The sequence below is a fragment of the Rana temporaria genome, chromosome 1 (genome assembly GCF_905171775.1).
Source record: "Rana temporaria chromosome 1, aRanTem1.1, whole genome shotgun sequence".
In the NCBI taxonomy this organism is placed as follows: Eukaryota; Metazoa; Chordata; class Amphibia; order Anura; family Ranidae; genus Rana; species Rana temporaria.
Genome location: NC_053489.1, coordinates 78,184,742 through 78,197,549, shown reverse-complemented (window position 1 = coordinate 78,197,549; position 12,808 = coordinate 78,184,742). Strand labels below are relative to the sequence as shown.

The window sequence follows — 12,808 nt, the reverse complement described above, 5'->3', positions numbered from 1 at the left end:
TTTTTCATATTTCTTTCCCAGCTGCTAGGTATGTGCCACACCATCAGTGTCATGCAGAAACAACCCTGTGGTTCTACACTGTAGCATGTTGAGTGAGTGAAAAACGTATATAGCGCAACACATGCGAACTGAATCGCCTCTGGGCGATGTATCCATTCCGTGAGTGAAACCCCTTTGATCTCAGAAGAGATGGGTTTTAATCCTTCTCCTGAAGGCCAAGTGGTCCTACTCCACTCGAGTGGTGGTTGGTAGAGCATTCCACAGTCGAGGTCCCTGGACTGCAAAACCTTCGATCTCCTTTGGACTTGTATGTGGCTTTGGGTATCTGGACAAGGTTTTGATTGGTGGATCGCAGAATACGATTAGGGTTGTGAGCTTTTATTTTTTCGCATAGATATTGGGGGGCGTTTCCATGAATGCACTTATGCATTAGACAGAGTGCCTTGAAAGTGATTGTGTCTTACTAGCAGCCAATGAAGGGATCTTAGTGAAGGCGAGATTGATTCCCATGTTTTTTTGCCAGTCACTAATCGAGCAGCTGTATTTTGAACAGCTTGCAGACGAGCGATTTGGTATTTGGGGAGTCCGAGATAGAGGGCTATTGCATAGTCAAGTCTGGAGTTGATAATTGTTCCCACCACGACTGCAACGTCTTCTTTCGGAATAAAGGGGGCAAGTCTGCGTAGTAGGTGCAGCAGATGGTGCGATCCGCTGACTACTCACCCTATTTGTGCATCCATTGTCATGTAGGTGTCAAAAATGACTCAGAGACTTTTGACTTTGGTGCTAGGGGTGATCGTTTTCCCAGAATGGGTGGGGGAGTCCATGTTGCAGGATGATTTTTCCGGTTGGCGTGAAACAGTAGAAGTCCTGTTTTCGAACCGTTGAGTTTAAGATAACTGTCATGCAGTTTTCTATTAAAGACAGGCATTTCTTTAGTCCAAGAGAATGATCCTTTGTTGCATATGCGAAAATACAATTGTGTATAATCTGCATAAGAGTGATAAAGTAACTTCTGGTTACTGATGATTTAAAAAAAGAGGGCGGAGATAAATATTGAACCGGTGACAAAGGGGATCCCTGAGGGACTCCGCATGATACAGTCCGTTTTTCAGAAGTGAAAGGCCCCAGTTTCACCATTGGTGATCGGTTTTCCAATAAGGAGGAGAACCACACTAAATCACATTCCGCGACTCTGGCTACTTCAGCTAGCCGAGTCAGTAGTAATCCATGGTCTACAGTGTCGAAAGCAGCGCTTAGGTCCAACAGTACCAGGAGACAAGATTCTCCTTCGTCTGCTGCCTCGAGGGCGTCATCCCATATTTTGAGCAGCGCCGTTTCTGTTCCGTGACTAGGACGGAAACCCAATTGAAACGGATCGAGTAATTTATGAGTGTCTAAATGATGTTGTAACTGTTGTACAACTTCTTTCTCCATTACTTTGGAGAAGACATTTAGGCCTGTTATGGGTCGACGGTTGTTTGGATCTTTGGGGTCTAAGGTGTTTTTTTTAGAATTGGTTTTATTATACCTTGTTTCAGCAAGGTGGGCACCGCGCCCTCCTTGAATGATTGGTTCAAGAGCTGCAAGATAGCTGGTGCCAATATATCGGCTCATTCTTGCAGCAGTTAGGTGGGGATGATATCATTGGGCGCTGTGCTATTTCACAGAGTACCGATGATATTTTTGGTGGCCTCGATGGAAATGGGTTTTAGAGAGAAATTAGTTAATTGTGGTGGTTTTATGTGGGTTCTTGGTTTTAGCTTTGGGGAGGAGTTGATGAGGGGTCTATTTTGCTGAATGCTTACTCATATTTTTTCAATTTAATTAATGAAATAATCCGAAAATTCTTTTGAGTTGGAATTGGGGGCCTCTAAACAAGCTGGGTTCATGGTCTGAGTGACCAGCTTGAAGAGTTCGCGGAGTGGTTTAGGGCATTTGCGATGTTGGAGATGTGATTTTTTTGGCCATAAAGATTTGTGGTATTTCTTGATTATCCTATAAGTGGTGTGGTTTACCTCCGAAGAGCTTCTTTTCCAAGCAGCTTCGGCTCTTCTTCGCTCTTGCTTTAGCAGTGACAGCATGTCATTAAACCAGCCGGAGTTGTTTTTTCGGATGCGCGTTTTGGTGCCACTAAGTCGGCTGACTGTAGTAGAGCCTTGTTGATGGCGTAGAGAGTTTCTGCGGCTATTTGCTGCTGTTGGATTGTTTTTATTTTGTTCCCTAGTGTTTTAAAGAGTTCCGAGTGGAGCTTCTTCTGAGATCTAGTCCAGTGAGTTGTCACCGGTTTTATCGTATTTTTTGAGGGGGGCGTTTTTGGTAATTGTGAATTTAATCGCATGGTGATCTGTCCATGGTTGCGGCTCATTTTCCAAGACGTCTATTTCCACATCTTGTTTGAAAATGAGATCGAGCGTATGACCCGAGGTATGAGTGGGCCCATGTACTAGTTGCTGCAGACCTAATCCTTCCAGATGGTCGATGCAGGCGTCAGCGACGGGGTCCCATAAGGAGTTTGCCCACAGAAGAAATCCCCGAGCATCAAAAAGTGTGATGTTTAGGGTATAGGTGGAGATGAACTCCGTCAACGTGAGAAGGTGCATTTTTGGACCTGGTGGTCTATAGCAGAGTAGAATATGGACAGTGTCTTGAGGATTTGTTTGCAGTTGCAGAGTGAGGGTTTCCATGAATGGAAGCGAGTGTTGAGGGACTGGTTTGGTGATCGAGAGGTGCATCATGTGGATCACCGCCAGGCCTCCCCCTCTTTGCCCCACTCTGTTTTGCGTGTGAATGCGGTAATTTTCTGGCACCAATTCTCCCAGAATGGTCTTAGTCGGCTGTAAGCCAGCTTTCTGTGATAAAGAGGCAGTCGAAATCGTATTGTAGGATGAAATCAGATTTCTTGTCAGTGTTTTACTGCAGATTTTGTGTTGACCAAAACGCATGATATGCGCTTAGGCTGGGGTGAATGGGTATAATGTTTAACTGTCGATCAATTCTTAACAGTTGCATACTCCTTAGAGCTTTTATGGTGACCTCTGATAATATTAAGGGAAATGGTTTTAATTCCCGGATGGTTTCTGCGGTGTATTTCAGATTAGCCAAAGTCGCAGAAACGCAGGGGAAAAGTTAATATTGATCGGGGGGTATTTGATGATTAATGGGAGGAAGATTTCCAAGTGGGCCTCCACTCGCTAAACCTTCCCTCCCCGTTGATCCAGAGGAAGGCGAAAAACCCTGGCCGTGCTGTGCCAATCTGCAGCGGTAGGGGAAAAAATTCCTTCCTGATCCCTCAAGGGCGATCGAGCAAAGCCTGGATCAAGTAGTGAGTGGTGGGCGTCCCTAGATTTAGAGCTGAAAAAGCTAATGAAGAGGGGGCTTGGGGTATACGCACCCCAGCAATAGGGCTGAGGAGGGTGAGTGGGGGTGATTGGAATGGGTGACACTGTTGGGGTGTAGCAAGATGGCCGCAGACCAGGAACTAGGCCCAAACCGGTGGCTGAGGTTCTGGGGGGGCGAGGTGAGGTGGTGGAGATCCTCCTGGGGCACCGGGGACATTACTAGCTGCGGCCGCCGCTTAACTATTGCCGGAGTTGTCCGGGCTGGGGGTTGCGGTTGGCGAGAGCGGTGGCGGGGAGAGGTGTGGAGCTGCTATAGGCGCAGCTGGGGGGTATGAGGGAGTACCGGTTCAGGCAGGCACCTCAGGCCGTTGCTCCGTTCTTGTTGGGCCGCAGCTTATCCTGAAAAGGACGGCCACGGACTGCCTTAAAGGCTGAGGATGGAGGTGGGGAGAAGCAGCCTTACCTGTGAGGCTGCCGGGCAGGGAAGCCTGCGGGAGGAGGGGGGGGGCGGCGGCGGAAGAAGATGGAAGCCAAACGGTACTCGTCCCAAGGTGTTGTACCGGGTGTTGCATTGTAATCCTACAGATTCTAACATGCTTTTAAAATCTTTGTCATCATAAGGGGTTAACAAACCCCCATGTGATAGCATTGGGCAGGTGACAAGTACTCTTTATGGAGGCCCAACTATTTCTCCCCTGCCCTTCATCACAACTGAACACAGATATGGAATGACAGTTTTATTTTCTACAGATACCCTGCCCCCACTTCCTGGGAGACCAGGCTTCGGCAAATTACATCAGCAGCTCGGCCCCCCTCCTCCCCTTCTGCCGGGCCAGTGAGTGCAGCAGGGACCCGGCTGTGAAGCCAAAAGGCTACACTGCCGGGTTCCCGTGCCAGCAATGGCGGCGCCAGCAACCGAACAGCCGGTGGAATCCGGTGTGGTGCCGACATTGCTGGATTTCAGGACAGGCAAGTGTCTAATGTTAAAAGTCAGCAGCTACAGAATGTGTAGCTGCTGACTTAATTTTTAAAAGGGGCCGTCAGAAACACCTGGGGGTGGGTGAACAGAGGTCAACTGATATATTGGCCGATTAAATAGCACTGTGCCCCGTCGACCCACAAGTGTTCTCCCTTCCCCACACTACACTGGCAGAGTGTAACAGCACTGGTGAACAGAGTGAACCACAACTGCGGTTAGCAAGGATTTAAATTCGCTTCTTTATGTGACAACTCAGTATTGGGCCCCAGGCGGCACTCCACACTAACAGGAGTTTGGGGGATCTCTACATCATCTCTCTGTCACATAAAGCTAGAGCTACTAAGGATGGACGCATTAGAACATGCGACCAGAGCTTAGCATTTAAAATTATATAATATATTTTAAGATCAAAGTTCCAATACACCTCTATATGAAAGTGATCATCAGTACAGGACCCCAGGCGTCACTCCACACAAACAGGAGTTTGGGGGTTCTCTACACCATATCACTTTGAGCATATAGGGATGTATTAGGCCTCTAAGGGAGTTGGTATGAAATACCATCAACCCTTAGCATAGAAAAGTTAGCGCCAACGTGTTCAACAAATTAGGACAAGGCCTATAAGCGATTTGTACTTATGTCAAGCTCGTAGTAAATAGGAGTTGTAGTGACAACTAGCTCAGGCAATAGTAGTTGCATATAAGAGGCAATATAGCTCAGATAATTATAGTTGCATATAGGAGGTGAAAATTGCACAGGTAATAGTTGCCCATGAGAGGCAAATATAGCTCAGGTAATTTGAGGGTAGCTGACCCTTTAAGGTATTCCGTAGCAAACAGTCCTTAGCACAACAGTATATCCCAAATAGTATGTTAATATCCACAAGGCATATTAAGTAACATTAATTGTATACAATGGAACATAAGCAACAGATCTTCCTATAGCACTACAAGTGATACAATAGCTACTTATCCGTTTGCAGGTTTCAGTGTAGGAAATAGGGATTCCGTGGTGTAGGGTGTTCAGCAGGAAGGCCTCAAAAGGTTGTCCCCAGCAATGGCTCTGTGTTGCAGTAGGTGCTGCAGTAGTAGTTGCTAAGGTGCCAAGTAATAGTTGTCTGGAGCGGTGTTGCAGCATGGGGAGCAATGGGACAGATATCTGTAGCGTGGCCAAGCTACGGCTGACAATAGAACGATGTCTGTATCAAGTGAATGCCTTCATAGGCAGGAGAGGTACCAGACAGCTGTAATACATTGGCAAGAGATTTGAAAGAAGCGTCGTATAGTGCGGCGCACTTCTGCGTTTCACGGTGGAACGCACAGGGCGCCGCGTGATGACGTCATTGCGTGGTCGCCGTAATGCGTTCCAGCGTGGAACGCATTACAGAAAGGAACAGGTGCGCGGAGCGCCTGATATACAGAGCAGCACACAGGGCAGAACTTGACAGTCGCTGAGTATGAAATTGACATTCGTAAATGAATACAGAGAGAGGAGCTGTCAGAATTTGGCGTTGATATCGGGGTGGGCAGGGACCACACAGTTTTTAAACAAGCCAATGGGATAGGATCTGGGCAGTCCGCTACGAGTATGTGGCACCACCCCCTTAAGCAGCCCAATCATTGGCTGGTGTTGGATAGTTGCTGGATATGCCCACACCAACATGACCACCAATTTTTGACACCTGGTCTCTCTCTGTATTGTTACATACGTCAGTTTCACAGTTAGGCTGACCATACATTATACAATTTTCTTGTACAAGGTTCCTTTACCAAAACCAAATTGGCGGTCAAACCTAAATACTTTCAATTTGTATGCAATCAGGCAGGCCCTTGCACTACATAGTTGCAGGTAGATCTAAAAGAAAATGGAATAAGAATTGTATGGCCAGCTTTACACTATCAGCTCAGTGTGAAACCTGCCAGTGCCAATCGGTGCCACATGCCCAAAAAATATTGTCTTGGAAAAAAACTGCATTATATAATCGGCTGCCCCGATTTCTAAGTATTGGCATCGGCCAGAGAAAAACACATCTCAGTCTAGGGAGAACCACACCACCTGCACTGTGAAAGTGATTGGGCAGCTTTATAGCCACTCAGATCACTTTCCCTTTCCAGCCGAGAGCCAGCAAAAGAAAACTGCTGCAAGCTGAAGGTAAACATACCATGGTAGAGACAAGGGGTCAATTCACTCGTTTACGTTAACCAACTAGTACTATCCCACAGTACTCTGTACAAGCACCAAGAGAGCCCTTTCTTTTGACACCTGTATACAAGAGCATCAACAATTGATGAATATGAGTGGCATAAAAGCATGCAACTTGCATCAGCGAACATCTCAGCATTGGCCCCTCCAGCTGTAAAATCTGTAGTAGGTGGAAATTCAAAGAGGAACACCGCTATGAAAATATTGAGGCAGCACCCGATGCTCTGCCAAATAAGTCTACTCACAGCGAGTCTTCAGGGACAGGCCAAGCGCTTAAGCAATGCCAACTGGTCTGGACTTGAAAAGCAGAAGGGCAGGTTGTTACCACAACAGAGTTTGGAAAGCGCCCAATGGTCACTTCTAGGCTAGCCTTTCACATCCAGTCCAGCCGGTGTAAAGCCCTTTCACACTGGGGCCGCCTGTGCGTTTGGTAAAAAGCGCTCGTTTTAGCAGCACTTAACCCCCAAAAAAAGGGTTAAAACTCCCATGTTGCAGTGCTTCCAAAGCACTTTTCAATCGCACCACCCCAGTGTGAAAGCACTCATGGCAATGAATAGGAAGTTCTCAGGTGCTTTTTTAGTGCTAAAACTCATAAAAACTGCTGCAGTGTGAAAGGGGTCTTAAAGATCCGTATGCCAGGATCCAATCCTCCTGTAGATGACAGTATAACCTGACGGTATAGGACTTCGTGCCCCTCAATTGGAGAGAAAAAGGTCAATGACTATTTGTTAGCACCTGGATCTAAAATACCATCAATAAAAACGTACAACATTAATACTTCTTGCAAACAAAAAAAATAAATGTCCCGGCAAGTACCTCTTCGGTTTCCAAACCCCCTTTCAGAAGATTCAAAATTTTGATTGCGGTCACCGCCTGTTAAAATTGAACATATATTACAGGTTTTTATACCAATTGACAACTTTTTGTACATTAACATCCATCAATTCCTTCAAGGCACTTAGAAGATCCCAGTCTCACATGCATACTTGCAATTTCATTCCCTTGCATGCCAATTTTATATATGGGCTGTTTAACCTAAAAGCATGTCTTTAGATTGTGGGTGGAAACCCACACAACCACAAGGAAAAACATGTAAACTCCATGCACCTAGTGTTTTGATTGGAATTCAGATTAAAGTGGAGTTCCACCCAAAAATCTAACTTCCACTTTAAAGAAAGGTGACCCCCCACATTTGGCATGTTATTTGGGGGGGGAGGGGAGCAGAAAGCCTCTTAGAGGGTTCCAGGCTTATTTTAGAGGTTTCCAGAGTGGAACTTCGTTTTAAAGGAAAAAAAGGTTTTGCCTAAAATTAATGTCTGCAAGGTAGACAGAATAGTGTAATGATTCTGTTAAAACAACTAATACCCAATACCTATTAAATTCCTTCATCTATATCACCTCCGGCGTTCTAGTTTCCTCTCATTCACTTCCTGGTTTGCGGCGCTCGTTCATGCAAGAACTACATTTCCCAGTATGCATTGCTGCACGCCCAGTAATTCACACCTCCTTGAAGTCTCTAACACGTAAAGAGTGTCCTGCCAGATGTGATCCCAGGAGGGGGCGAGCACGTCACTGACCACCGCAGTAAAGCCTCCCTTCACAGTGGTGAGTTACAATCGGACAAGCAGGAAGTGAACATAACAGAAGAAAGAAACTTCTGAGCAAAAAAGAATAATCAGGAAGTGAAAAGAAGAATGTCTGCAGGTAAAGGATGCTTATGAAAAAAATAATTCCTTTATAACCCCTTTAATTCCGCTGGCCAAAACGGCACGCGCCCACAGAAGCTAATGCACGAACCGCCGTACCGGTACAGATTTGTACACCTGAGCCACCTTGCCGCAGTATAACTGCGGCGGCTGGTTGGCAAATTGTTAACACAATCCCGGGTGCCGGCAGTTATGACGAAACGCATAGGGCGCAGCCTGTTGCGACGTCATATTACCAGAAGTAATGGGAATTCTCATTCTTTGTGAGTGCATTTAAATCTTTTAAGTGATTTATGTGGATGCCACACTATGTGGAGCTTGCAATTTTCCTTTTTGGGTACTTGTACATTAGGGAGCGGATGTATACTGTGGTCTCTTCTGGGCAGGGGGGGGGGGGGGGGGGGGACAGACAAGATTGCTACTTAAGGAGATCGCCTTTGATATCTTTCAGTAAGCAGATGGTTCTGTGCGGTGGCGGTGGGGAAGTTTGCAAAGGGTATCTTGAGACTATGCCAGGGGTGTCAAACTCAATTTCATCGCGGGCCGCATCAGCATTACGATTCCCCTCAAAAAGGGCCAGATTCGGCCCGCGGGCTTTGTGTGACACCTGTGGACTATCCTTTTCACCATTATACCTGAACTTTCTAATATTTGGGACATTTCATCACCTTGGAATTTCTTCACTTTGACACTTGGCTTACTATTTTTGTGTTTTATTTAAAATTTCATCTGCGAATGCATTTGATATTGAGTTTGTGCAGCACACTTTTGATACATTAAATATCTTACAGCTTGCTGGTAGCTCCTGCACATTAATAATAGTTGCGCTTTTACCACTAGCGCGGTTACCACTGTATTGTGCGTATAAACATCCCAATTCAAAACTACTCTGTGCAGGTACTCCACGGGCCCTTTCCTTTGACACCTGTATACAGATTTTGCAATTGAAAGACAACAGAACAAAATTATAAATACCTTTTCTGTTGCCAAAACCTCTTTCGGTTGATTCATTTCGATTGAAAGCTTAATAAAAATGAAGAACCATGTTAAAAAAAAAAAAAAAACGCAAATACAAAAAATAGTCGTGTATTAAAACAACCTAATTTAAATACACCTGGCACAAGTACATCTATTGGACGCCTGTAAAGTAGACTGAAATCTTGACACAACACCACCTTGCTATAAAAGTACTGAACATGTTTAGGTCTCTCACATGGTTGCCAGTTTCTGCTGCACTCCGAAATGCAATCCATGGTGGATTTCTTTTGAAAGATGTCCGTACAGAGGCTCACAGATGTCCAGGTGGGGGCCAAAAAAACAACTTCAGTTTCTTTAATCCAGACGAATTGAGATTTTCTTAAACCGAAATATCAATCACAACGTGGCCACATTGACTTAAAGGATCACTAAAGGATTTTTATTTTTATTTATGAAATGACTGTTTACAGGGTATGGAGCCATAATAGTTAACGGATTCCTTTTAAAACTATTAAAAATAGATAAAAATCAATCATATAATGTGCCTCTTAGATGCAAAAACGAAACTTAAACTAGTTTAGTCTTTGCATGTTATTTTATGCCTCTGTGCTGGACAGTGCCATAGAGAGTCATGGCTAGGAAAACGAAACTAAACTCTCCCATGACTTTTTTCATATGGAGCCAGACAACCAGGAAGTGTCCAGAACAGAGTAAAATTACAGCAACAGAGCAAAAACGAGCAATGAGGACATGAAACCAGGACTGCAGTAAAGTAAAGGAAGCTATTTAGCTAAAAAAAAAAAAAATCTTAAGTGACCCTTTAAAGGGGCAAGTTTGACAGGCAGTGTTGCCCATTAAACGCTGTATGCAGAGAAAAAAATGGCACAGCATGTGTACAATCCCCTCTGCCATGCCTGCTTGAAAATGAGCTGGAAAAATGTGAATCAACGTGAACTAACACACCTGTGAAAAAGCCCTTTGAGTTGGCGACTGGTAGATTGTATCCCAACCTTGTTGATCCACCACCTAAAGTGCTACTCTTCCCCCCCCACACAATATTAATCCAAATTATATTTTGTTATCCAAAAACACATTACTTAGCGACTGGGCACTTTTACCCACTTCCTGCCCAGGCCAATTTTCAGCTTTCAGGGCTGACGCACTTTGAATGACAATTGGACATGCAACGTTGTACCCAAAATAAAACCGCATAATTTTTATTTTATTTTTTCAAACCTGCAAGGCAAAAGGCATAATCAGCTAGTATGCACCGCATACTGGCTGATTATGAAATACTTACCTTGGAATGAGGTGAACACTTACCTGGTCCACGCCGAGCGAGATGTCATCTTGCTCCGGCGTGTCTTCCGGGTATCGCCTCTCCAGCGCTGTGATTGGCTGGAGCGGCAATGATGTCACTCCCGCGCGTGTGGGAGATTTAAATTCGGCAAGGTCCGGCGGCTGCCGGTCTTTTCGTTGTGGATTCCCCCCTGAGCATGCAATCAGCGGCGCATTGCGAGGGGAATATCTCCTAAACCGTACAGGTTTATGAGATATTCTTTATTCCTACAGGTAAGCCTTATTATAGGCTTACCTGTACACCTGTAGGTAAAAGTGAAAAAAGTGGGTTTACAACCACTTTATATCACTTTTTTTTGCAAAAAAATTAACTAAAAAACTTTGGGGGGGAAAAAAAAAATAGGATTTATGTACTCACCGTAAAATCCTTTTCTCTGAAGTCCATGGAGGGACACAGCTTCCTTAAACTTTTGACTGTGGAGTTAGGTTTCATCTACTAGGAGACTAGGCAGACATGTTAATAGTTAAAACATGTAAACTTTAGCACAGCTGAAAAAGCCCCGCCCAGGTTCGTCAAAAAGCAGTACAAACTCAAAAAAAGGAGGGGTGGGTAATGTGTCCATCCATTGACTTCAGAGAACAAAAGATTTTACGCCGAGTACAAAAAAAAATCCTATTTTCTCTTTTGTCCATGGACGGACACGGACTGTAGGGACATTCCCAAGCAGTGTCAGAAAACAAGGGGTGGGAACAGCAATCAAAAACCAAACTTCACCCCAACACACCAGAGCTCAACGGAGGAGATGTAACTTTAAACTGCCGCCTGTAAAACTTTGCGGCCAAAGCAAGCATCCGAAGATGCACTTACATCAACCTCATAAAATTAAGTGAAAGTGTGAACAGACGACCAGGTCGCCGCCTTACACACCTGCGAGACAGAAGTTTGATGTTGGAAAGCCCAGGAAGCACCAATTTTCCAAGTCGAATGCGTTGTGACAGGAAAGGGAGGAGCCCGCCCTTTCAGGGCATAAGCCATAATCACGATCTGTCTGATCGAACGGCAAATGGTGGTCGACGAGACCACCAGGTCTTTCTTTAGACCAGACACCGACACAAAAAGTGAGTCTGACCTCTGAAACAGAGCCGTAGCAGATAGATACACCCTTAGAGCATGTACCACATCTAGGGAATGCAACGCAGCTTCCTTGGGATGTGACGGCCGAGGACACAAAGGATGGAAGTAGAATGTCCTCATTTAGATAAAAAAAGCTGAAACCACTTTCAGAAGAAAAGATGGCTGTGGGCGTAGCACCGCTTTATCCCTATGTAGGACCAAGTAGGGGGGCTTGCAAGACAAGGCCGCCAACTCAGAAACCCGTCTGACAGACGTAATGGCCACTAAAAAGGCCACTTTCTGAGAGTGTCAGAAGAGGAATTTCTCTCATGTTCTCAAAAATGACTCACAAGTGAGCAAAATGACTCACAAGTGAGTGGGACGCCAAAGAAAACAGCCAAGGCTGAAATCGGTCCCTTAATGGTGCCTAAGGCAAGCTTCTGATCCACACCACGCTGCATAAACTGCAGGATCCTTGAAACCAAGGATTCCCATTGAGAACGTCCCCTTGTGACGAAACGCATTTGGGAGGCTACGCCAGTGACGTCACCACGCTCGGGAGGAGGGCTCCTGCATGCCGGCCGGCATTTTAAAACACACGCTGTTTTTACTACTGATTGTTGTAAGTACTGCAACGGCATTCGCCAGGGAGCGTTCCGCCACTAATTTACCAGGTCGGCGCACCAGGGACGCCGAGACCAATCTGGTGCAATTAGGATCATTGGGATCCCCTAGGACTCCGCAGGCAAAGTTGGTGAAAAACATTCGGGTGTAGCAACCATTCTCCTTGGTCCAGCGTCTGGCAACTTAGATAGTCTGCTTGCCAGTTGTCTACCCCCGGGAATGTATATGGCTGAGAGTCAGAACGCTCCTCTCTGCCCACCTCAAGATACAAATGACTTCTGAGGCTGCACCAACGCTTCTTGTTCCTCCTTGATGGTTGACATACGCCACCACTTAGCGTTGTCCGACTGGATTCTGACTGGACGCCCCTGTAGGCTTTGCGACCATGTGGAGAGGCCTGATCGCCCGTAGTTCCAGTAAATTGATAGGCATGCGAGATTCTTCCTGTGTCCAATGACCTTGTTTCGACTGAACACCCCAGACAGACAGACACACACACACACACACACACACACCTCAACTGATCAGGCTGGCGTCCGTCGTGATCACCGTCCAGTGAAAGGGA

At 45.6% G+C, this 12,808-nt stretch overlaps 1 protein-coding gene across 2 annotated transcripts in view; it reads right to left on the bottom strand.

Annotated features, from left to right (window-relative positions):
• Positions 1-12,808, bottom strand: part of DDX4 (DEAD-box helicase 4) — a 267,888-nt gene that overhangs the window by 197,811 nt on the left and 57,269 nt on the right. Inside the window, exons 4-5 of one of the 2 annotated variants that reach the window (XM_040339469.1) lie at positions 9,204-9,251; positions 7,339-7,395 (exon numbers count right to left, since the gene is read on the bottom strand). In XM_040339469.1, the coding sequence (XP_040195403.1) occupies positions 7,339-7,395; positions 9,204-9,251 (105 nt within the window). The remainder of the gene's footprint in view (positions 1-7,338; positions 7,396-9,203; positions 9,252-12,808) is intronic. The other variant, XM_040339474.1, reaches the window with a different exon arrangement.